The sequence below is a fragment of the Acipenser ruthenus genome, chromosome 2 (assembly GCF_902713425.1).
Source record: "Acipenser ruthenus chromosome 2, fAciRut3.2 maternal haplotype, whole genome shotgun sequence".
In the NCBI taxonomy this organism is placed as follows: domain Eukaryota; kingdom Metazoa; phylum Chordata; class Actinopteri; order Acipenseriformes; family Acipenseridae; genus Acipenser; species Acipenser ruthenus.
Window position 1 is genome coordinate 31804688 of NC_081190.1, and position 26376 is coordinate 31831063.

At 37.2% G+C, this 26376-nt stretch overlaps 2 protein-coding genes across 3 annotated transcripts; both read right to left on the reverse strand.

Annotated features, from left to right (window-relative positions):
• Positions 1-2291: 2291 nt before the first annotated feature.
• LOC131698960 (uncharacterized) lies at positions 2292-9384 on the reverse strand. 2 transcript variants are annotated; one of them, XM_058994102.1, is made up of 3 exons: positions 8714-9384; positions 7251-7682; positions 2292-3930 (listed from the first exon to the last, which is right to left on the reverse strand). In XM_058994102.1, exons 1-3 carry the CDS (start codon positions 9144-9146, stop codon positions 3335-3337), a joined length of 1461 nt encoding a protein of 486 aa, XP_058850085.1. In that variant the 5' UTR covers positions 9147-9384; the 3' UTR covers positions 2292-3334. The 2 variants fall into 2 exon arrangements, with proteins under 2 accessions (XP_058850085.1, XP_058850079.1); XM_058994096.1 differs by having other exon boundaries at positions 2292-3939.
• Positions 9385-13599: 4215 nt separating this feature from the next.
• LOC117408892 (heparanase-like) lies at positions 13600-26157 on the reverse strand. Its single transcript, XM_058994105.1, has 12 exons — positions 25729-26157; positions 24074-24219; positions 22969-23094; positions 21076-21249; positions 20320-20491; positions 19416-19463; positions 18925-19043; positions 18731-18821; positions 17638-17752; positions 16865-16992; positions 16253-16399; positions 13600-14632 (listed from the first exon to the last, which is right to left on the reverse strand). The coding sequence occupies exons 1-12, from the start codon at positions 25920-25922 to the stop codon at positions 14473-14475; spliced, it is 1620 nt and encodes a 539-aa protein (XP_058850088.1). The 5' UTR covers positions 25923-26157; the 3' UTR covers positions 13600-14472.
• Positions 26158-26376: the final 219 nt, after the last annotated feature.

A 26376-nucleotide genomic window follows, 5' to 3' on the forward strand; every position in this document is an offset into this window, starting at 1 on the left:
TAAATCATCTGCTTTTATAAAACTCCATGGTTTATGTAGAAATCATTTTAGCTTAGAATGCAAATTAAATTAAAAAGTTGTAACAAAACTTTTTATTGGTCTTTCATATCATGCATTTTATCATATTCATTTCTAATATTTATATATTTAAGATATTTCATATTTTAAAGCGATGTTATAAAATCACATTTTGTTTCCACTGTCTCTCGCTATTCAAGTTCAGTCGCAGTATTTCGCTATATGAGACAAACAGAGTAACATTTTACAGCACCTGTTTTCAGTGAAGTATCTATGCTGCTACTGACTTTAACAGTTTTCTGTTTACAGAATATATTACAGTTGCTTTGACTTTTTAAGTAAATGCAATGAAATACACCAGGACAGGGAATATTTTTTGGATATGAACGAATAGCCAGCTTGGAAATCTCTGTACTAATAAAGGTGATCAGGCCGATTCAGAACCTAGTTTAACATAGATGGGTTACTAGAACAGTCTTTAAATAAGTCATGTGTAAAACATTTGTGAATAGGGGGAAATCATTCTAGATTTGGGCAAACTCTATTGGGTTTATTAATGTAAAGGGGAGGATAAATCTTGACCCATTTTATTGATATAATATCTTAACATTGCTGTTCCCTTAAGTGTATTTTGTGAAAGAAGAATGCCTGCAAACGGCTTGGTCAGAGATCACTGTACTCGTGCCAATAGCGCAACAGCACCACCTAGAGGAAAATATAATTGACAGCAACATCCAGGAAGAAAAGAACAATAACTCTGATTTCACTTTTGATCATTATTCTTTGTATTTCATTCTGTTTATTGTGTTTTTAAACAGACAGGCATATAGAAAACAAATAACAGTGAAAATAACAGAATAACAATCTCTGTAAAAAAAAAAAAAAGGGAAAAGGTATATCATGTATAAAAACACAAACAAAAGCCTACAGTATTAGACCTCTGGGCAGTTGGGGTGGTAACAACAAAACATGGCATTTATGACAAAAAAAATCTTTTTACACTTGATTTCTCATTCAGAAGAAGCATATGCTAGATTGCACCACAGATGGCATTACTGAGAGCGTGCAAGACCACAAAGGAGCGATAACCAAGCCTTTCAAACAGAAACAGATCCCATCAGGATTATCCAACTCAAAGAAACAATTAACTGGACACATGGCAGTTGGTGTGCTTAATGGTGTGGATCCCTGAGTGGTTCATCTGGTAAATGACAACCCTGTTGTGTGCAGTCGAGCGCATGTTATCCTGCGGGGAGCATTGCGTTGGTGCTGGTGCTCCTACGGGTTGGGGAGGTACAATCTTCAAGAAACTGCTTCAGCTCAACGGACACACTGGTCAAGCACTCGGGGAGCTCAAGCAGACATCTGAAGGGCGGATCTCTGCTCTCCAGGTGTCTACATCCATAGCTGAACTCCTGATTGTAAAGAAGTGATTGTCATGTTGGTGGGATCAGAAGACAACTTTCAGTTCTCCTTGGCTTTTTTTAAAGGAACATTCTAACCTGAGGAGAACAAGGGGGATCAAATAATAGGACATCATTGGAGTAAAATCTTTATTCTTAGCATATATTTGATTATTAACTCTCAAAATCAGTGTATAAACCCAAGAGTATTCTGTCCACGTGTTCCTGATATCTGACTGCAAGGCACAGTCACTAATGTGATACATTCTGTAAAAAGAGGTATCCTATCTCAGTGATATATGACTTGGAGGAGGCATTTTAATTATAAAAATTAAATTTACCACAAAAAACAAACTGTTAAAGCCAAGATATTCTCACAACTTCCAAAACTGTATTCTGTAATTAAGTTAATGTGGATGGATGTACAGCTATGACCAAATGTTTTGCATCGCCTAGAATTTTAGGATTGAGAAATAATTATATAATTATATATATATATATATATATATATATATATATATATATATATATATATATATATATATATATATATATGAACATAATTGAGATATTTTATTTAACATAAATCTACCAGAAGCCATAATAGTTTTACAGTATTTCATGTTCAAACTATCAAGCGGTATGTAATTCTATATGTTAATGTAACATTATTCAGCAGGTTTCATTCAACTTTATGAAGCAAAATGAGTTAATTCTATAGTTGATGCAAAACTTTTGGCCATAACTGTGCACGGCAATTGTTTAAAAATTTTTTTACAGACATTACATTCTTTCTAAAAAAAAAAAAAAATCTCATCTTTCTCTGGCTATGGAGATTCAGTGGTCTAGTTGCAAGAAAAAGTCCCTGTGTTTTATGTTATCTCATGTTGTACCCCTAAAGATCAACTCCCTGACTTTTAATAAACCTGGCAATTATTTTGATTTTACTGTAAACAAACCCGCTACTACAGGACCCGACTCGAACCCGCAACCTGACCCGACCCGCTTTAATAAGACCTGCAACACGACCCGAACACGCAAGTGTTTGTCCTTTACTTATTGCCTGCACCGACTGGCTCTCACATTCCCATTGATACAGATATATCTACCATTCTCCACAGATCGAGTTTATACAATAGGCTATACAGCGTGGTAGCTTTCTCTAGTGGTCTAGATATATTTTAACACTGTAACATATTAACTATCTCTACTTTACTATAAAATACCTGTCTATTCCTTTCGTGCCACCAGTTGAAAGGGAGCTACACCTGTGCTTTCGCAGAGATGTACCAGTTTTGTGGCTGGTGTTCACAAAGACATAATGACAAGCAACGCAGTTTTACAAGCAACGAATCCAGTCACATGTTCGTTATTTTCATTCACTATGATTCCAAAAGAATTCCTCACTTCTGATTTACCTCTCGAACTACATGACATAAACCCTGCGCTATCTTTTGTTTCACCTCATCCACAAACATTTTTAATATCACCAAGCAGACATGGTTAAAGCATCTTGCGACATATCAAACAAGCGCGAACACGGCTTAGTCAGCTGACTCTTCCCTAATCGCATCCTGCTTTAGTGCAGGAAATACTTGTACATTTACTTTCTAATATGTTATTTGGGAAAGGGTAAGAGAAGAGTACCCTAAAATGACAGAAAACATTTTTGGTTATTCAAATTCAGACCCGAAATGTACATTTATTTGACCTGCACCCGAACCGCAAACTGCGAAAAACTTCCAGGTCATCCGCAGGTACGCGACCAGATGCAGATATCACTTTGAATAAACAACACGCCACTACTATCCATAGTATTGTTTAAAACTCAACATGATAGTTTTGAGTAAGGCCTTTCACATTTTTCAATACGCGTGAAACATTTTGGCACTAGAAGAGGCAGCCGTTCTGGATTATTCTACTGTTGGTGACGTCTGGCACTCTGGGTCCTTACATGTTGTTGCAATAGGGGAAACAGTCTGTGTACTGCTATCAGAAACTACACGGGCTGTTGAGAAAGCCCCAGAGGCAATAACCGCGGTGAGGAGACTTAGCGTGGCTGAAATGTTTTGATTAACAGTCATCTGTTCCATTTGAAACTGCTCACTATTGTTCCTCTGCATCATAATTCGTCCAAGCTCACCAACCTGGTTTGTTAGTTGACCTATCTGATTTGCCAGTAGTGCAACCTGGTTACTAAGCTCGGATAAACCTGTATTAGTAACCTGGTTCCCTTCACTAACATGGCTAACAACAGTCTCATTAGTTTCACCATAATATATATAATGGTGTGGCTCTTTCTTATCCTGCAACGCTTCATCCAGCAGCGGAGGGTGTCCCTGTTCCATGTGCTGATCCTGTGAAAGCGAACAGGGTGCCAATGAAAAGGGTGGGCCCACAATCCTTGGAGTAAAATCCTCCAGGAGAGAAGATTCATGGGGCTGGACAATTATGATTGGTCCAGTGTGACTTTCTTCAACTTTGTCTGGCTCATCATCAGCTAGAACTTCTACAAACACTGTGAACAGCAAAAGAAAGAATGAATTAACAAAACTACAGTGTTAATGGAACTGTGAAAAACAACGCACTACATAGCAACATATAAATGACAATAGCTATTTTAAACAGTGTTAGGTGTGCCACTATTAAGATTAATTAGTACAGATAATTCATTTCTATACACTAAACATTGATTGACTGAAGTAAGCAAATGATCTAATTACTAGGGCTACTGATTTTCCACAATCACGGAACCACGGAAGGAATCGCGGAATTAGGCATTTGGAACGGAATTGGAATTTTGGGAATGGAATTCTGCTTTGCAACTGCACCTTTAAAAAACCTTGCAAACAGTCTTCTACCGCTGTTATTCTTCTATAAAAAATAATGGATTGCTTTGAAAACTATACTACCCAGAAGCCCAGCGATGATGCTTGTATAAAACATTTTTGTATGTTTATTTGGATCATTGGATAACGAGAAAACAGGTGGTTTTGTGGGCGTTACGCTGATGGACTGTCTGTCTGTGTTGCGGCGCTGCCTGTGTGCTGTGTGAGTCGAGTTGTTTAAAAATGCAACTAGCCCTTTTGTGAGTTCTATTCTGTGGAATCATTTTGGAGTTGTATATACAGAAAAGTGAAAAGTACCGAAAAAAACGATCGTCAACCCCCCCCGATTAAAAAATCTTAATTGAATTTATGTATTCATTTATTTAGTTATTATCGCAAATCCATTACTCTGTCACCCGCTCAACACAAGGAAACAACACGGTGGTTGAGGTGAAACCTTTAGTTTTATAATTTATTATTTCTCATTTATCATTAACGTCTTAATAATACTATGTACTCCGAGTGATTTTTCATCTCGTGTGGCTATTAGTATTATTTATTTCTTAGTAGGTGCCCTTATCCAGGGTGACTTACAATTGTTACAAAATATCACATTCTTTTTACATACAATTACATTATTTTTTACACATTATTTTTACATACAATTACCCATTTATACAGTTGGGTTTTCACTGGAGCAATCTAGGTAAAGTACCAAGCAGTTTTACAGCAAGTACAGCATAAACCAGTCTGCGTTGTTGCAGATGAAACTACAGATGGGAGAGTAAGTGTCCTGAACATTGCATTTAATTTGTAATTTTATGAAAACTGTATATTTTTTGTAATAATGTCCCTCGTTTTCAACTAGTCTGCATATTATAATGCCAGCAATAAGCTGTTTTTTTTTCAAAACACCTTTATTTGTTGACTGACCTACAGTACATTGTTACTAGTGGACTGCTTTAAGAAAGATTTTTCCTGAAAATTACAGTATCTTAGGGACTTAAAAAAAAAATTTAAATTAATTCAGTAGATTTTTTAATGTAAAAATATTATTTATGTTCAAATTACATTGTTAATTCTTAATAAATTGGTAAAAATGGGAAAAAAAAACATAACTGGTCATTTTGAAAAACAGAAAAAAACGTAGCTGGTCATTTTGAAAAACTGAATTTGCCATTCCCAGAATGGAAAATCAGTCGCCCTAAATTACTGTGCGAGCAATTAAGTGTCATTAAGTGTATTCATAGTAACCTGGATTAATATCACATTGACCCTTTCATAACATTGTACATACATTACAGGCAAATATATTTCAATTGTTATATGTTGTATAAACATATAATATGTTGTATAAACATATTTGTTTGTTTATACAGTACCTTCTGCAGGCTCCTTTTTAGGGTGTATACGTTCAGATTCCAGCCCTTCCATCTCTGTGTTTAAATGAGGGAACAGAAGAACCATTACTCTTTTCTCAATGGAGGTCAGTACCTCATATTTCGATATTCCTCTGAAATTCTTCCTGTTCCTCATTATAGAGACAGTCCTCTTAAGGTCTTCCCATTGTGTTTTTATGTAATTTTCAGTTCTACTGAGGGCTGACATATAATGAATTGTATTTGTAATTTCCTGCCAGAGTTTTGACTTTTCTAAGTTAGATATAGTTGTACTGCCAAAAAGGGGCCTGTAATGCGTTGTTATTTCTGTGACAAGTACATCCAACTCAAAATCAGAGAACATTTGCTTTCTTCGTTTGGGCTCTCCGCCCATTGTTTTGTCTGATTCAGCTTTGATTGTGTTCTCTGTTAGAAAAAGAAAAAGGTACCTTAGGTATTCTGTAAAATTGTACTAAACAACAGATTTGCAAGGTTAATAAAAAAAAAAAAAAAAAAAAAAGAATCATGGGATGACTTCAATATTTACACAGGCTGCTAAACTAAATAATATCAATTATGTCTACTGTTTGCAAATGCTGAGTATTAATAATTTCCAAAATAATTTACTATGGTACTGTGTACTAGTATTGTGATCTATTCTCTCACCCGCATCAAATGTGCCATCAGCCAATCAGCTTCCATTTCTAGCGGGCTCTACTAGACGGTAGATGCCCACTGTAACGTCTGAGCACCAACTGTGAATCAAATCAAGTGCTGGCTATTTCTTTCTGACTTACTGTATTTTTCAGCGTAGCTCACATCTATTGGACAGTAAATACTAAACAAAGACAAAATTGGTCCAAATTAATTCTATCATCCACCAAAACCAGCCAGTCAATACTTTGCATCGACGAAAGCAACCAATCCTGTACCTGCAACTGCCGAGAGCCAATCACAGACTGTATGCTCGACTGGAGCACAGGCACAGCATCTTTCAACAATAACAAAGCGAGACGCAGACAGTTCAGTAATATTGCTCCATTCGTATAGATTCCGGAGAGAAACGGCTTGGCTCAAGGTAGTAACCTGGTGAGTTAGGAGGCATTTTAGAGTGGCATTTAATGAGAGATTGTATTGGTAGTTCAGACTCCATCGCACACGGACTGGTAAGTAGTTGCTCCGTTCATTCCTCAGGCAATGGCCCGATTATAAAAAGGGGTTTAAATCCCTAACAAGTTAATAATCGATTTACTAAATAAAAATCGTTTTTCTCTTTATATGTATGTCACCCTTGTTTTATATTTAAAAAAATGTTTGGGACTATTTTCTTAGTGTCTTTACTCAGCGGAAAGGTACCTGACGAATCGGTACAATTTCAAGGTAAATCTAGCTTTTAAGGTGTTTTTTCTTAAAGAAAACAATGGTAAAAATAATTTTCTAATAGTGATAGTGCCCTCTCGATGGCGGCTCTACCGTGTGATAGTTGACCTTGATTTTCGTTAGCACCCTTGCCTTCGGCTTGGGAAGCATAACTCCCATCATGGTTAACTATCACACGATAGAGCCGTCATCGACAGGCACTATCGCTTAATTATTGTGTTGAAATAAAAAATGTAAATCACCTTCTGGAAATTCATTTTGTGTGTTTGACTCTGCAGATCCAAGTTCGTCAAGAAGTGGGAGGCACTCAGGATACACAATAGCTACAACTCTTCTTTCAATAATGTTCATCTCCACATTAGCTGTTTTAACTTTTGGGTGCTTCTTCAGATTTAACAGACAGACGGACCGCCTTTTGAGGTCATCCCATCTGTGTTTTACTTGTTTTTCACTTCGTCTGATGGCAGACACAGAATTGACTTTATCTGTTATTTGACTCCAGATTCTTGTCCTTTCGCTTAAGCACGTAACTGATCTTTCCTCTCCAAAGAGTGCTTTGTAATTGTTTGATATTTCTGTCACAAGTGTATCTAACTCAAAATCGGAGAATTTACAAGTTCTTCTTTTCTGGACTCCTGCCACGGTTTCATCCGATTCTGATTCGCTTCTGTTCTCTGTTTAAAAAGAGTTGCAGAAATAATCTGATAATACACCAGACTTTAAATTACACCATAAATGCTGTACTCTGTTACTTTATATACCAGTAAACAAATCCCCAATAAACTAAATACAAAACAAGTGTGTCACAAATCTGTAACTCCTGCAAATAAAACATAATTAGAGCCATCAGCATCATGAAAAGTATTAAGGATATAAAGAACGCAAACCCAACTGTACATAACAAGGCTGTAATTCCTTCAAGGGTTTCTGACATAAACCAAGTAGAGTAAGCCCCCCCCCCGAAAAGAAAATTTGCTCACCAGAGATTATAAAAAATACTGCATGGGGTAGTTTTTAAAAACAATTCTTGTAGAAGCCAGCAGCACCTGTGTTTTCTCTACACGCTGCAGCCAAGATGCTTGATTCTCACATCCACACCCATATGATATTGCAGTCAAAATAGTCACACAAGAGTCAACATAATCCATGTATTTAATTATATTGTTCATATGAAGTTCATCAAAGACTAAAAGTGGTTTGGAGCGACAGAACCTCTGTGCATAAAATAGACAAGGTTTCCATCAAAACTACTTTAGGAAACAAACCTTGAAATTTACAGTAAAGGGCTTTTAAATAGATCCCGTTTTCCTGGACCAACTTAATCAATCTGCACGACCAGCTGAATACCAGCAAACCACCAGCTCTGAGAAGCATTCACCAGAGCTGATCATGAGATTTGATTTATAAAATTATTGAAATACTGATATTAAATGATTGAAATACTGATATTAAATGTTTTTTTCCATGATTATGCAAATGTAACTTTTTTTTTTTTTTAACCAAGCTGTATTTATGTAATTTGATACGGTATATTACATTTAGAGCACCAATTAAAGAGAATTTCTAGATTATAGATAGGTGCCAGTTTAACATGCTCCAAAAATTATAAACTAATCTATCCTCAAATCAGGACAACGGCACTTAATATAGCCTAGCTAACCCGGTTGTGCAGAAACGTTATTAAAACAGCGGAAGTTGTACTTACCCCATTCTATGTCATAATGTGGAATGGCAGTTGTTGTACCTGCTGCAGGATACGGGTATTCTTCCACAGCACAGCTAACATCAAAACTCGCGTCGGTCTTGTTTAATCTGCGATCATTATTCGTTTTAGTTTTCTTTAGTTCTTCAAAGACGGCATTAACACCCGGGGGTGTACCCTGCTTGACTATTCTTCTAACAAGAACCCTTTTTAGGTCATCCCATCGGTGTCTTACTTGTTTTCTGCTTCTCTTAACGTTCGACACAGAATTCACTTTATGTGTCATTTCTGTCCAGAATGCAGATCGTTCTATGGAAGTTGTATATGACCTGCCTTTTCCGAAAAGTTTATGATAATAATTTGTCACTCCAGTGATAAGTATATCCAACTCAGAAAATGAGAATTTACAGTTGTTTTTCTTGCCTTTACTACTCATTGTGTTTAGCACAAATATGCTTACTAGCACGTACAATAGACTGATCGTGATCGGTGTATGATTTGCACACAGCGTAAATGCTGTATTATAACACTTAACTAATAAGTAAAAATACAAGCCATTGCAACCATTTATTTACGGTGTCTTAAACATTACCGTTAAAACGTGTGTAAAACAACGGAAAAGACCTCACTCTCTGCCTGTGTTCTGAAGCTCCGCCCAAATATAATGACGTATCGCCGCAAGAAAGAACGGAGAAACACCTCCGGGAGATCCGTCTGTCTGCAACTGCGGTAGAGAGCACGTGGTTTTTAGTACTACTAGGGTTCTCCATGCATTTCAGTGGAACTTGGTGATGCTATCATTTTCTTTTTTTTTTTTTTACTATCTGTATTTTACCGCATCTTAATAAGTTTTGATTACTTTTAATTGAAATTAGGAATTAGAACGTGTTCAGGTAAAGCGTTGACTAATATGAATTGAGCTGGATGTAATATCTAAATATTATATGTCTTTATGTATTTATTTATTTGATCTTTTAATGCATTTTATTTCATATATATGTGCATATATGTAATATATTTATTACATGTATGGATATTTATTGTACTATTTTTGAAATGAATAAAAAAATATATAATTATATTTAAAAAAAAAAAAAAAAGATATGTTTATATTATAGAACAACTCATATTCTTTGCAATCCACAATACAGTTGGGCCAAAAATAATTTTCCACAGTGCTAAACTTGTAGCAGATACTAAGATGAATTGAAATACACATCCTTAATTATTTATTTAAAGCTTTATGTAACATCAACATTTTGGGGTAAATGCTTTGCGAAAAGGACCCTAGCTGTATAATCAGTGCGTCAGTGGTTATTTTCCACCAAAAAAAATTGCTTTCAGTGCTACAAGGAATGTTTTTTGAACATAAGAAAAGTTAGAGACCAGAGGTATCTAAGTGGTCAGCTCACATTTACTCAGCAGCAACACAAGGCTCATTAAACACTGACCAAAGTGTCTACTTCCTCCTGTCCAAACCAATCTCCACTGAATTTCCAGCTGTGTCCTGTGATCAGTCTCTGCACTGAACTTTAAATAATGTTTTGCTTTTTTTCTCCGCTGGGGATGAAATCCCTTGCAAATGGATATAGTGTGGAGGTGGTCACATATCTGACTATACACACTTACATTTGTGCATGTGTCTTGAGAACTGTTTTTCCAATTGACATGGAGCTTGATTTTAACATTGCTTAGCGTAGAGAGTATCAGATTCTGTTTGTACATGTGTCTGTCTGTCACACTTACATGTTTACATAGCTTGAGAACTGCTTATCTAATTTGGATAAAACTGGGGCTATATGGATGTGTCTGTCTCTGTGATCGTCCATCCATCTGTATCACACTTTTTGCTTGTCAAATTGTGGTGATTAACCTTTAATTGCACATTTTGTTTTTATTCTGTACTGTTCTGTACATACTGTTGATATGTATCATGGTCTTCAGCTTCGTCATTGTACTGATAACTCTAATTTTGAAATTACAGCCGGAGATTTATGTTACTGAAATACTTGATCAGAACTTGTATCAGACAATGAAGAAGATGACTTAGAGGTTAGTGGTTGCTGCATACATATTAACTTCTTGGACAAAACCCTACTGATATATGTGGCTGACAAGTCCCCATCTGTATTGGCAGGTCGTGGAATGCAATAGGCCAGACACCTCCTCCAATTTCAGCAAACAACTGATGCAAAATGTATTTGTGTGTAAAGACCCTGAAAGGCCCTCATATATTACATAAGGAATAATGTTCACCCAGCTGTGAATAGTAAGGCTCAAATTCTAGCCACTGACCAGAGCTAAATCATCATTCCCAACAAGTCCCCTAACTGGCTTAATTATGTAAACAAAAGAAGCAACCTTTCAGTAATTTGCATAATTATCTCCGGCCAGCTGGAAGCTAGTGATTTGTCCCAGCTGCCAGCCTGTGTCAAACCCAGGAATCGCTTTCTGTGTGGACCGTCTCACTGGGGTGTGATTCAACAAATATTATGGGTTAATTTTAGCCTTTGCTGCAACCAATTTGCTTTTAATTTACATTCAGTCATAACAGAATTATCCTCAATCAAACCTCTTTTTTATTACACTAATCAGTTTCTCAATAGGTTTTATGGTGTAAGCCAACCTTTTAAAAAAACATTTGTCTTTTTCTAGGGTTGTTAGATTACGTAACCAATCATTAGAAGCCCTCTATTAAAGTGATGTCATTATTATGATGAACTTAAATTACAAAGCTTTTGAGAGTACATGTGTGTAACACGGTATTTATATTCATCAGATTATTTTTGCACTTATTTATTATCACCAATTATTATATTTACTTTTTGCGCACATTTTTAGTTAGTTTGTCTTGCACGAGTGATTTTCTTAATTTTGGTGTTCAAATATTATAGAACTCAACAAGGTTCAATTGAATGATTTGTAAGATCTTACGATTGGTTGCAAAGCAAGTGGCCCGTCCCCCAAACTTCGCTACCAGTAGATTCGAAAGCCAGCTGTTCAGAGTCAGTGTTGTGTTGCTTTGCTTGATACGGTGTGTTGTGCTTGAAGGATTGTTTCGTTTCAGTTTCAGTTTTAGTTTTGTATGGGATTTGTTTGAGTAATTGTAAGGGGGTTTTTTTTGTCTTTTTTATTTAAAAACACGAGCTGCTTTACCTGATGCTGCCTGTTGTGCTTGAAGGTTCCTGTTCCTGGTCTGACACTGTGTGCGTGCTGATGAACAGCGCAACTGAGGGGAATGCGGCAAAAGAAAGGAAAAATATTGAACTGGACTTTGATAAGTGTGTAGACAAGTCTGAACTAAACACGAAGTTAGCAGTGTTTTTTTGTTTTTGTTTTAATTATTTTATGTGGCCAACTTTTGTATTCCGTCTTGTACCTTTTTTATATTTCTGTATTGTAATTTTAAGTGGGGGATCGGGGGATATCCATTTTATTGAAATATCACTGGCCAGCTAATTTAAATGCTTTAGCACTCTTGCCTGTAGTGGGCGGTTAAGGTACTGCAAGTCAAAATCTGTATTCAGAATTTGACATAAATGTGGATAATCTCTTAGGCTAAAAGCATAGTGCGATTGAGTCGTCTGAAATAGTAAGTGGGATTGGGCAGTGGCTAGTTTACTCTTGTATGCTAGCTTGATTTGTAGGGTGCTTCAGGGTCTACAAAATAAATCAGAAAGACCCCATTGGATGTGTAACATTGTATTGTATGTTATTTGCATTCTCCCCTTGAAGAAATAATACATTGTTAAACTTGCATTGTCTTTCTCTTGCCTAAATTTATTCCAGTGCCAAACAAAATAACCCAAGCCTTTTTAACCTAGTCTGAAGGTGGTGGCGTAGACGGCTACCATAAATTATTTATTTTATTATTTTTTATAACAGACCTAAGCCCCTGCTACATGTGTACTACATTTACTTGTATATGGAAAATATTCTAAAGAGGTATTGAATAAATTCCTTTAAACTGTACCTATGTATAAACACTACAGTTGATCTCTATATACATGCATATCTGGTTAAACATTTATGAAAAATGTTTAGCATTTAACACTTGGAAAATGTGTAAACGTATAATTCAAACATGTCGTTTTCAGAAAGATGGTCTGTGGTATGGCCCTTGTTATTGAGGCTCTGTGAATGTGCATATGAAGCTGGCAGAACAATTGTAACAGGCATTAAGATTGGGATTTTTGCCTAGAAGGGACAACCAAAAATAATATATTTCCTTTAATGGAACTACCGTATGGTATATTTGTAGAAATGAACTGAGCCATGTTTTGATTCCTTCCATGTCAATCAATGTTTTCCTATTTTGCATTGATTTTGTTCATGTTGCTTAAAGATCATGTGACTAATCGTTACACAGCATCATATTTAATATTCATCACATCTCATGAATACTGAAGTTGTGTCTTACTACTGATTCACACTTATGGATATTGGTCATGTTGAATACAGCATATTTTACCATTGTGGCAGTCTCAGCAAGGTGGACTTTCTGTATAGAGGCCAGTGTAAACATGACCCATTCTAAAAAGTTCTCTCCTCCCTGAAATATTTGTGTGATATTTTCAATGTCAAATCTTTATCATGCAAGATGGTACAGTAGCACTACATAAATCAAACGAGTGTGTTGTAAAATAAAAACACAACCCCGAAGATATTTCTTTTTTTTTAACGTCTGTTTAATCAAGTGTTGTGGCCGAAAACATGGTGAAGTTTGGGTTATTATATTATTGCACATTGCACATTATGTATCTCATGATTATTAACAATTGAATTGACAGCCCCAGCCCAAAATACAGTATATCACCTCTAATCCCTTGCCCTCATCCAATGGTTCCAATTTTTTTATGGAAACCTGTTCATACAGGTACGAAGCATATTTCTTTTTATGAAGTAATCGGCTGTGGTGGCGTGGCCGTGTAGTGGTGTAGATGTACACACACAAATGTAATTCCAGACACTGTTTACGGTTCAGCGCTTTTCAGCACACTTTTATTATTTACAAACAAAAGGTTTAAAAACAAATAAACAAAACAAACCCAAACTCCAATCGGAGACCTGAATACACTTTGGGTTGTTAACCCTCACTGTCAACAGGACGGCTAAACTGTTTACCTGTTAATTTGTCCTCTCTTCTGTAATTAATCATTCAATTACAGCGTTCAGATTAAGACTCAGGTGTTGTCCTGAGTCCTATAATGTATCGGACTAATGCCATCTATTGGTCAGTCCTCTGTTACTGCACCTTTTAGTTTACACAGGGTACAGAGATCGGACAATCTTAGGCTTTCATATCATCCGTCCGAGACTTTGTCACTATCTAAAAATGTAAAGTTACAGTAAAGGCTTAATACAGTATATCAATGCATGATGTCTCAATATTTTTTTTAATGTATTTAATAATTTATTTTATATACCATAGATTTCACTCTAGTCCCTGATGTACGTTAATGTTTACACATATTAAATAATGACTGTTAATATGCTCCCTTGAGTTTATATTTTCCAGTGTAAACTATATATTGCACTCTTCACATATCAAATAACCCTACAAATATGAAGCGGCTGCCTTAAATAGTTGCATAAATAGAAAATGGACAGATATTTTTGAGAAACATATTTTGCTTGTAAAAGCTAATCCTTCCTATGAGATTAAATGACCTAAAAGCCACAACACACAATCCCTTTTTCGTATAGCCTGACACAAGTGTCAAGTGTTTAACACGACTGGACAATCTACACTGTGTGTGGTTTTATCTACATGCAGGAGCGTTGGCATCTTTCACCACATAAAATGCAAAGGACAGAGCTGGGAGTTTGAGAGGGCTTCCCACAGGTAGGGGTATCCCTGTCAGGACTGGCAGTGTTGTGTCATCCACCATCTTCAACACTTTTCCATTCAGCTGCACAGACCTTAAGGAGATAACACAAGATGGTTATTATTTGTGTGCATGTGAAACATTAAAAGAGCCACTTGGTACAGGTCTGAAATATTACAGTCAACTAATTTATACGGATCAGTTTCCTGTGCCAACAGGGACCTAAGAAACCCAAGACGTCACTGCGCCTTTGGCAGACGTGACTGGTGTACCCCCTGCCTCCTGTTTGGTTCCCCCTGGGGGTTCAGACGTTGCTTTGCTGGCTCCAGGACTCGCACCTCTGCCTGCTGGTGCAACAGCCCGGTCACCAGCCTGCGCTCCAGTCGCCCCTGCCACACCGTTTGGATCCCGTCACCGGGTCTCAGCCCGTGAGGAGGCACTGGAAGGTGGACTGACCCCCCCCCCCATCCCGCCCACAAGGATCCATAGGGAGAAAGATGGACATGAGGGGAAGGGGTTGGTGTTTTAGGGGGGAGGTGGTCGATTGCAGCCATGTGTGCTGTGCATATAGGGGGGAGGTATGTGGCAGGGTGGAAGCCCTGCCGGTGGAATGTGTGGGGAATATTGGGTGGCAGAGAGGGGGTTAAATTCCTCCCTGTTCAAATACATGGGAAAGTGGCTGGAGCTGTAAATTGAATAAATGAATAATGATTAATTAGACTCCAGCCACCGGTGTATAAAAAGTGTGATCATGGGTGTTAGTTTAGAATGAATGGTGTGTTAATGTTGGTGTTAGCTGGTGAAGGTGTGTTTTGCGGGGCGCTGTAAATGAAGAGTTATCGTTGGTGTTCAGGGGAGTTGCGACGCCGTGCATACTGGAAGCGGCGGCTCAGCCTGAAGCCATCAGGTATATTGAAAAGTGCTTCTCGTGTTTTGTTTAAACCTTTTGTTTTTGGCCACCGTGCCACTGTTTGTTTGTTCTATTATTTTGTCATAAAAAATGTGCAAAAGCGCTTTAAAACTTGCAACTTCTGTCTCTGGGTCTCCTTCATGCCAGTACCAGCCTTGGCTGTAACTCTACCCTGGCACAGTCTGTGTTATTAGTTCTTATCTAGACCGAAGTATGACTGGTTTGTTTCACACTACTCTTCGATTATATTTTCCAACAGGGGACTTATCAGCACTTAACAGCCTGAAATGAGCTCTTAAACATGTACTTTCTCTAAGTTCTGCTGGTACACCAGATTGTAACCAATAACATGTCCCCTTGTAACACTCTGCCCCAAGTGGATGTTAAAAATACAACTGTAAGAAATACCACATAAAACAAATGTGGTATTTCATACATTTACTGTGAGTGCAGGTGGACAGGTTAATGGTAACAATGTGGTGTACCAGCTAAACTTAGACTGAATACATATTTGAAAGGCCTTTTGAGGCTGAGAACCCCTTCTCTGTACTATTAAGGGATTTTATACCACAGACTTTTCGTTTCAGGGGAGAACCAAACTCATAACAATACAATACATTTTTATTAATTAGATTTTTGTGAACTTGTTTGGCTAAGCCAGTAAGAATAGCACGTACCGTAGTGTAACATCCATTGCACTTCTCTCAACTCAAAACTTACTTGCCCCACAAAAGTTGAAACATTGATAAATATAATTTTGACTATGACTGGACCGTATAATAAGAACAGTAGTCTACTGCATACCTTGAATGTAAGCCATCTTCTCCAGCAGGCTCTAAGAGGTAAAGGACGACTGTTTTGTCAGACAAGAGTGGAGGTAGGTGGATTGTTGATGTTTTCTTACTCAGATTTAAGGCAAACACTGTTACAGCTCCCGTCCCAGAGGTCTCACTGTAATAAAGAAGAACTTTATGTGCGGGTCATTGTATCCTAACATCATTCTCCAAACTGTAGCCCCAGAACTTCATCTAGTCATGGCAATTATATTATGAGGAATTACAATATGTGAACACTACATGTGCTCTTTTTAAAACATCTTATCAAATATTGGTCACTCAATATTTGACCATTCTAACATGACAACAAATATGTTTCATTATTTTACTGTGGTTAGCTAATGCTTAGTTAATATCAAATGGCTTATTTATTATTTCCAGGACAGCTTGGAGAGTCTCTATCGTGGGTCAGTGGAATTGTATGGCATATTCTAATATAGTAAACATCCATTATCAAGAAAATGTAAATGTTAACCATGTTACTGAAATACTTGTCAACCGTTAATACATTTTAAAAAAGTGTTTAATAAAAGAAACGGTGATCAGACAACAATCTCGTCATTCAGTATGCACAGCTTACCTGTTGCTCTTGGTGCAGTGCATGTACACACGGTGAAGCTTGCTTTCTGTTCCTAGATGGGTGAACGCTGTAGCAGCAAGCACCTTAGGGCCAACCAGCTTCTTGTATAGTAAAGACAGCCAATAGTCCTAAAGGGAAGATAGATTATGAGCGATGTGATCACATCACTGGAAACATAGAAAATCTCAAACACATTAATAACGTTCTCAGTGTTGCTCCTTGAGTTTACCAAGAAGGTGCAGAAACAGGAGTAAAAACAAGTATTTCAAGTATGTCAATGAAAAATTAGATGCACACTATCATAGAGACCGAGATTTTGAAAGTCTCACTACCTTGGGCGAATAAATGCCTTAACAAATATTAAAATATGAAATTCACCACAACCTCATTTTTAACAATATCCAATAACAGTTTAGACTGCATTTTCTCCTTTTGGTATTTTAGTCTTTTAACCCTTTAAAAAGTGTCACATTTCTCCCTGTCTTCTGCAGATAATACTTAAAAATTCTGCAGGCCGTTGTTGTTTGTTTTGATATTCACTGCACTTTGTTGTGTTCATGTACTGGTGGTAGAGTTTGTTTACAAAAAATGAGGTTGGCAATTTTATAATCAACCTTATTATACTGTATCTGGTCAATGTTATTATAACACAGGTCTCAGGCCACCACCTAATCTTATTATACATGCACCACCATTGTGTATAATAAGACTGTAAAACATTGAAGGTAATAGGAAAATTATTGTTCACCGTGTATTATAAATGCATTACTCACAGGCAATGGGTCGAAATTGGAATCAACTAAATGGTAAGATCCAGCCCCAACCAAAACTTGCCTGATGACCACGTCAATGCCCAGTCTGGCTGAGAGTCCCAGTTTATCTAGCCACCTAGAAACCACCAACAAAAAGAGGTTAGGTATTCAAGTTTTGTACAAATTTGGTTCTTTGGATTTCAGACCAGAGTTTTATTTCAATGCTTGCCCATTTCCAGGCACAAATTCTAAGACACTTACAGTAATTGTATACAGATTTCCATTTCCCTTTTTATATAAGTGATGATAGTTATAGTGTTGACTAACTTTTTGGTCTTCAGCGATACACTTTTTTAATTTTTTTTTTTTACTGGATCTGATTTTGGAATATATATTGTACTGTTTGAAATTATCCCACATTGCTTTGTTTATTTCACTTATGAGGTTGCCCATAAACAACCTCTTATAATGCTCGAGACCCTTGCTGTTTCACTTTGACTATGAAGCCAATTTATTTCTTTTCACAACCTTGTCAACTCATGTGTCACAGGTAAAATATCCCACCTCTCATTCTGCTTATGCTACCCATAGGAAACTCTGTGGAGTCGAGTGGGTCTTATTTCATATAACACAGCAAGTGGAGAGGGAAAGTACTTTTATCAAACATATACATAGGCAGCAGTGTGGAGTAGTGGTTAGGGCTTTGGGCTCTTGACCGGAGGGTTGTGGGTTCAATCCCTGGTAGGGGACACTGCTGCTGTACCCTTGAGCAAGGTACTTTACCTAGATTGCTCCAGTAAAAGCCCAACTGTATAAATGGGGTAATTGTATGTAAAAAAAATAATGTGATATCTTGTAACAATTGTAAGTCGCCCTGGATAAGGGCGTCTGCTAAGAAATAAATAATAATAATAATAATATCATTGTGGCTTGATAAATAGACTTTACTGGAGAATAAAGTAATTTCTGTAACATTTTTTAATGTCTTGAACATGATTTTTAGAGGTCTATACAGTAGCTTACAGTATTGGAATTCAAGACCCAGAATAGCATATCACACCAATAAGTGTTTACCTTACCACAGTGCCTAGTTCACAGCAGACAGTTTACTTACATGAAGCCAGCAACGTATGTGTCCGACAATCCAGGGGCTCCACCTCCATAGGCAGAACTTGTTTCTCCCAGCCAGACTTTTTTACCTGGAACTGTCTCATTGACGACCTACAACGTTCAACATCTGTCAGTTAAAAGATAATTCCATAAAATGAATAGTATTGTGTTATTTCACTATCCAGTATGACATGATGCATTTCTGGGTTATTTGTGTTTTTATCTGAAAGATTTCTTGGGTCTTTGTAGCAAGGCTATCCAGCACCTCAGGACTGAGGAAGTCTGACAGGGATGTGTCTCTTCCATTCACATAGTAACTGCGATAATAGAGAATTGGATATAGTGTTTGTTGTCTTTACATCATGTATTACTTCAGTACAAGCACACTTTGCCCAGTTTTACCACAACAGAAAAATTATGTCTTTCCTGCAGGTCTCAGATGCATACATTGCTGTAGACTGTTTTTAACATAAAGTTGAGATTGAATTTGATATTTTAATGTTTTGGTTCTTTTAGTTAACTTTGACAGTTATTTCATTCAGTTGCTCTGACCTAATCAAAGGAAAGTTGGTGACATAAAAACTACCTGATGCAAGTGACCAATAGGACATTTTTGGGTCATTTATTAAGGTTTGTTGTAAAAAATAACTTTTTATAATCAATTTACAAGAAACAGATTATGCACTTACTGATGCCAGGTGCAAGCATCTATGACTTTCCCACCCGTCTCCAGAAACCTGTAGAAACAAAAACACAAGCTATTTAACATGAGTAACATCTGTACTACTGCTGCACTGTTCTAGGTGAATACGGGTGTTTGTAAGCACATGGTTTGTAAACTATGGAGGCTCGGTGGTCCAGTGGTTAAAGAAAAGGGCTTGATACCAGGTTGTTCCCGGTTTAAATCCCAGTTCAGCCACTGATTCACTGTGTGTGACTCTGAGCAAGTCACTTAACCTCCTTGTGCTCTGTCCTTCGGATGAAACATAAAAACCGAGGTCCTATTGTAAGTGATTCTGTAGCAGCAGTTGTTGCATAGTTCACCCCCTAGTCTCTGTAATAAAAGCATATGCTAAATGACAAATTAATAATGTTCCAGAAAATTCTGAGGCATTTTTTATGTTATTGGCAGTACAATCTTCGTTTTTATCATTTACATTTCCGTGAGATAATTTGTTGTGTGTAGGGTGTCTCTTATTACAAGAGATGTCATTATGCACAGCACAACATCAGTTATGCTAGTATCCTTAGGAAATGATATGTATTGTCCTGCCCTTTTCAGCATGTCATCCAGAAATTCGCCTAGCACTCTCAAAAAGGTGGATAGGGCTACCCCTCCAGACATTCCAACTGTGGTCTGAAAGGAACCAGAGGCTAAGTAGTGCAGAGAACACAGCACTTTCACATGTGCAGGGATAGCGGTCCCTAGATTGACGCTGGGGTCTAGCTCATCCCTGATTTAAGCTATTAGGTCTAGGATGACCTGCGGAGCGAGACAATAATGCCTTTATGGACGAATTATGGGGGTTCTGCCCCCTCCACACAAAGTTACATTAAATGTGATTTTAATTATATATTTAATAAAAGTGTTACCCCTCCAGCAGATTCTCTGTGTGGTCTCGAGGCTGTCCCACATCAGGTCCGTACAGTCCAGAATCTTGGAAGTTTTTGTATCTCCTGAGGATTTCACGAAGGTGAACGAAATCCTTTCCCAACTGGGTGCCGTCAATTCTGATTCCAGATTTCTTCATAAAGCTATTAGGCTCTAGAAAAATAAGTAAATGATTATGTTTTTAAGGCTTTGGGTATTACACATTTAAGTTCACAGACATTACAGTGTATCATCAAAATAACCAAAAAAGTGATCTAAAGGTGGCTAATACAGTACCGTTTTTCATTAAGCCTTTACCAGTAAATGCATAAACCTGATACCCCATCATAAAAAAATTCTTAAACATGCGAAAATTTCAGTTCATTCCAATATGCGATTAACCTGGTTTCAATGTGTTTATTTTTAATGTTCCTGCAGAAAACATACATTAGATATTCTCTTCATACCTACCCAAGGATTGAATCTTCATTATTAAACTCTCCTTATACATGCAATCTGCATCGTTATCACTGTGGTTGTTTTTTGTAACTTGATGTTTTTAAAAGCTTTGTTAAGGATAGTGGCGCCATAATTAAAATAAACAGCTATCATAGTTTTTGTTGTTTGCTACCTTTTAAAAGCAGCTACAAGGAAACGGAAACACTGGAAGCGTTTCTTGTAGGTTGAAAAATAAAAATAAAACTGTATATCAGTTGAATCTCAAAGAAGTGCCAGTATCAAAGTAAGACGTTCCATACCATTGCCCAGTTCCCATGACATGCTGTAGTTCTTTGACTGGCAGTAGTTGAGGAGTTCTTCAGCATTGGAGCTGTTCCAGGTATTAGTTTTAGTTCTCAGTAAGGCATTCAAACCGAAGATTAAGTGAAACCCAGAACAATTGGCAAAATTGTACAACATATCCACGGTAGACCCTGTTAAGTCAATACAAATACAGTACATGTATATAAGCTTGTGACAAGGTAAGAAGGCACAGTATTTTCATTAATTTGCATTTTTATGTTGCAGGGAAAGGGTTCACTTCCTGGCTGTCTATGAAGATCCAGGACTAGACTATCATCCTGACAATGTGGATAGATCAGCAAGTGCAAGCAACTTTACTGGGCAGCTTAACTCAGCCCCTTGGAAATTTAGCTAAATGATTTAATTGTTTAGTTAATCAATTTCCTGCACTGGCTGTGTATAAAATGAGAAGCTCTTGAAGGTGCAGAAGAGGCTGGTGTTTGTTACTGCTCTAAAATATTTGAAGTTGCAGGAGAGCTGCAACTAGACATTACCTGATTAAGGCAACTTTTTGTTTAATAGTTTTTTTTCCCGGTGTTGATTTACTTGTATTAGCTTCTGTAACAAAAACTCATTTATTAGCTCCTGTGACTTTTTTTCTCTTGCCTGACCACCAAGATGTAATAGATAATTAAGTATCAGGAGAAAAAGTGGATTCCTGTAGAAAGAGAGGGAGGGGGCAGTTATATTACTGCTACTTTTAATGCAGGTGGTTATAACATGAGTACAAACAACCTTCTGCGGTGAAATATTGGCTCTGTTAGAAAAATAAATGTAAGCAGTAAACACATCTTAAGAAGATATGGAAAGATACGCAAGTGGTCTGTTTCATGTTTTATTTGGATTTCGCGTTTAACACCAAAAGGATAAAGGAATTTGACAAATGATTTTGCCTATGGTAATATCAAATGGAACTGCTGCCCCTGGCCTCAAGAGTGTCTTGGACGAATAACAAAACCACTCCTCAGGCCTGCAACATCTGGATGTCTAACTGAAGAGGTGATCTTCCTTGGCTCAGCAATGGCTTGTCATGTCAATTCTGCTATGGGTTATACAGTACAAGCTTCCTCTTGCTTATGATACTCCTTTAGGAAATGTATCATTAATGACCTGCTGTACTGCATCTTTCTATCGTGCTGTTTCCTCCTAACAGCATAGGTGATTTGGAACTAACATTACTTTCCAATTGTTACATGCATTGCATCATGGATAATAGTGCAGTGCGTTGCTGTTCAGTCTGCCTTGAAACTCTGCATAAATCTTGTATAGCATGTATACAAATGGGTGTCATGAAGAACATATGGTCTGGGGCTCTACTAGGACTGAGTAAATATATCAGTTGGGTTTTTGGTCTGCATCCATGGTGGTTTTGAGGTCAAGGGGGACAGTGATTTAACATTCCACTACTACCCTGTGTCCACATTCCTTTCTTAAAGAACAATTACATGAACAGATGTCCTTTTTAATACCATCATATTTAAATATTTATTATTTTGCAGAGAGAATTACAAGTCCACTAAAGGCAATTTTAATATTAAATTGGAGATGCTAAATAACGTCCATAATTATCTATTGTCATATTGATATAAACTAAAACCATTATACCTTCATATGACCTTTGCATAACTACACAATGCTGTTAGACACCTTGAGGTATAAGGTAAATATAACTACACCATGCTGTTAGACACCGTGAGGTATAAGGTAAATATAACTACACTATGCTGTTAGACACCTTGAGGTATAAGGTAAACATAACTACACCATGATGTTAGACACTGTGAGGTATAAGGTAAATATAACTACACTATGCTGTTAGACACCTTGAGGTATAAGGTAAATATAACTACCTGAAATATTTAGCTTGGAACAATGATTTTGATGTTCCTCCATAAGGATGAGTTCCTCCTGCAATACCCACTCTGACTTCAAATATTCCTCTGTCTCAGGAGAAATGGGCCTTCTGTCACAAACACCTGCGAGGAACAGACACTAGAAACATCAGTTTGACATTACCATTAATAGGACATGAGGCAAAAGTTTGTATATGGCTGTGATGCATGTGCACAGCCTACGTGGGTGGATCAAACATTATAAATCAGATATAACAAATTAACCAAAGTTATGCATCTGGCAGAATTCCAGTACATCTTATTCTGTGTAAAGATACAGCACAATTACTAAAAAGATAATAAAAGAAAAGTCTAACAGCAGTTGAGTATAATCTTTTGTGATTTATAATAATCGAATACGTTTGTAAGGTAATTTAATACGTTGTGAGTAGGGTGAGCTGCTCAGCTTTGCAGTTCTCTTGTCTGCACTGCAAGATATAACATCTGTCTCAAAAGAAGAGACATCCTACACACAGCATATTCAATTGTCTATGCCATAAACTGTAAATGGGGTGTTGCCATGGGCAGCTGACACGACAAGTCGGCAAAGTGTTGCAATTTGTTCTTGAGGGCTCTGGTAAAGCTGATGTATCCTACCACAACACAACCGCACATGGTTTCCTATTTGAAGAATATAATGGGATTGGAACGCTCTTGTTGAATGGGAGTATACACTGGGTTTTTAATATCTGCCTTTTGACTACTTACATAGTAAATTGTGGATTTCTAGTTGAATTGTTTGTCATTGAAGGAACATGTTTTTTTTTTTTTTGCTTTTTTTTACTGTTCCACTTCCACAAAATGCATTATGGGACAAGCTGAATGCACAGGAACCCCCCATCATGCTCATGTTGTTGCCAAACAGTTGCACACAACTCACACACAGCCTACAGAGGTATAGTCATGTGACCACATAAATTTGCACACCTTGCAGACTAGGGATTTTCTCATTTCATTTACAATCTCCAATTATTTGAATAGTCTGTGCATGTATTTGAAAGAGGAGGGGTGTCTACTTTCACAGACACAGAACTGTAAGAAGAGCAAATGAAGATGACATTACCTGGTTTGATTCCAAACTGTCTGCTAAAAGCCTGTTGTCTTGTTGCCACTTCCTTGGTGTGGAAGCGCATGAAGTCTGCTTTTGTTCCACCAAATCTCAAATACCCAGGAGCTAGGCCTTTTGCTAGTGTCCGCAGCTTCTGTGAGCTAGCACAGGTGAATCAAATAGATAGAGTATAGATATAAGGGTGGCACAATTTCATACACTCCTGAAAACGTATCAAATGAAATGGGGACGGACATGTTATTTTCATGTTTGAATATTCTTTCATTTTGAATTAGCTGAAAAACAAAAGTATAATTATACCGTTAAAGTAAAATAAACCTGAGAGTAGAATAAACCTGGTACCCCATTAAATAATCTACCGATGAATCGAGAGAAACTTTCTTTTGTCCAGTACAATGTGCGTTCATTATTTCAGACATCGTTTATGCACTGGTTTCCTTGGCATGATATCTTTTTGATACAATCATTTATAAATTATGTTAAGAACAAAAAAAAAGGTTTTATTAAACTGTGATTATAACACTGAGCAAACCTTGCATTACAGAGCTACAAAAACAGTTCCGAATCAGAAGTTTTGTACTGTACAGTACACCTTGGCAGTTATGGAGAGATGAGAGAATGGGTTGTAAATGTGTACAGAGCAATTAATCTGAAAGGTGATGAAAAGGTGTGTTAGTAGCATACGTGATCATCCTATGACTGGGTTCTATGTCCAAGTTGTTTAACTATAATCCCAATGAGCATCTTAATTTTTGCACACGTCGGAAGATGTTCTCATCTAACTCCTGTAATACCTTAATTGTTTAGAAGACTCCTATTCTTAACATCCTCTAATTTAAAATGTAATTCCTTTATTATTTGTTTATTTAGCAGACGCCTTTATCCAAGACGACTTACAGAGACTAGGGTGTGTGAACTATGCATCAGGTGCTGAGTCACTTACAACAACGTCTCATCAGCAAGACGAAGCATACAGAAGTTACTCAAGGTCACACTCTGAGTCAGGAAGTGAGCCGGGATTTGAACCGGGACCCCCTTTTCTTTAACCACCGGACAACACAGAATCCTTCCTTGATTGTCTTCTATTGCATGTCAATCATGTTTTCGTTTACTTTTCCTTGGCAAAGATGCAAACAAATGTAAGTGTAGTGCGGCTTTTAACAGGGTTTGTTGAAAACTGATGTGTGTGGCTGTCTTTGACGTGTTGTAGTGACAGCCTATATCTGCAGTGTCCTCTAGAGGCCGCTGTTAATGGCTTTCTTGGGCATTTGATATCAATTGATTCCTTCTGCTGCCAAATTCAAGACATTTCGTAATTATTTAGTAAGTTGCATAATAAAAAGGTGCTTTGTGTACATTTTAAATGCTCCAATTACCAACATGATATAGTATTTAAAAAATAAGAACAACTCACTGTGTTTTTAAAAGATTACTGCAGCATGTTAAAAATGGTATTTAAAATAACAAAATCTAGTTTAAAGCTCAGCCACAATAGGTAAACACAGCCTGTGTAATTTTAAAACTTCACAATATACAGTAGCAGTACTATATCACTTTTTTAATTCATTAAGCTAGAATTTAGGTGTTTATTTTATGTTTCAATTAATAAACTTCCCTTGCCTTAGCGGGATTCCCCCCCCCATACTTACCCCAAAAGGTTGATGTACCTCTCTTCAGTGACCAAGTTGGTATCTATAGCCACTGATAGAAAAGCATCGCTCACTGTTCGCTCAACATGTATTAGATCAGCGTTTACAACTGCAAATTGTTCTTTCTCAAACAGGGCATGTATTGGCGAGTAAAGATAAAGCCCCAGACCCAACACCGTCATCACTGCCAACATGATGCGAACTCAAATACTTCTTGATGCCCCGAGACGACTAATAACGTCATAAAAGCAAACGTCTTCTGAGATCTTCTGCTTCCAAATGTTCTTTCAATGGTGCATTTAAACTAAAGGAGTCTGTCACTTCCTAGTCGCATACTTCTTTGTTTTCCAATCACTACTGCATGTAGTACTAGAGGAAGTAAAACGACTTTTCACTCTAGTTTCGCTTTGGCTGTCTTGTTTAATTTTCGCACCGTAATCACATGATCAAAGAGGTACCTGAGCAGGCAAGCAGGGAATTGCAACAAAACAAAAACATAGGCGAAGGTGGGGCTTACATAGGTTAGAAAGGTGAAGGCATATAGCCTGTAGTATTATGAAGCCACTGGGTATAAATGTGTTCAGTAAAGTTTTTAGTTTTAATATTTGAATCTGCCAAATGAAGTACAACATGTCAATTGAATGCTAA

Coding starts and splice junctions, on each gene's coding strand:
- LOC117408892 (XM_058994105.1), bottom strand. CDS start 25,922: ATGTTGGCAGTGATGACGGTGTTGGGTCTGGGGCTTTATCTTTACTCG. Junction 24,220..25,728: donor AGGTACATCAACCTTTTGGG/GTAAGTATGGGG, acceptor CACCTGTGCTAG/CTCACAGAAGCTGCGGACAC. Junction 16,993..17,637: donor CCAATTTCGACCCATTGCCT/GTGAGTAATGCA, acceptor TCTTCCCTTTAG/GACTATTGGCTGTCTTTACT.
- LOC131698960 (XM_058994096.1), bottom strand. CDS start 9,146: ATGAGTAGTAAAGGCAAGAAAAACAACTGTAAATTCTCATTTTCTGAG. Junction 7,683..8,713: donor ACATTATGACATAGAATGGG/GTAAGTACAACT, acceptor CTTTTTAAACAG/AGAACAGAAGCGAATCAGAA. Junction 3,940..7,250: donor ACAAAATGAATTTCCAGAAG/GTGATTTACATT, acceptor TGCTGTTCACAG/TGTTTGTAGAAGTTCTAGCT.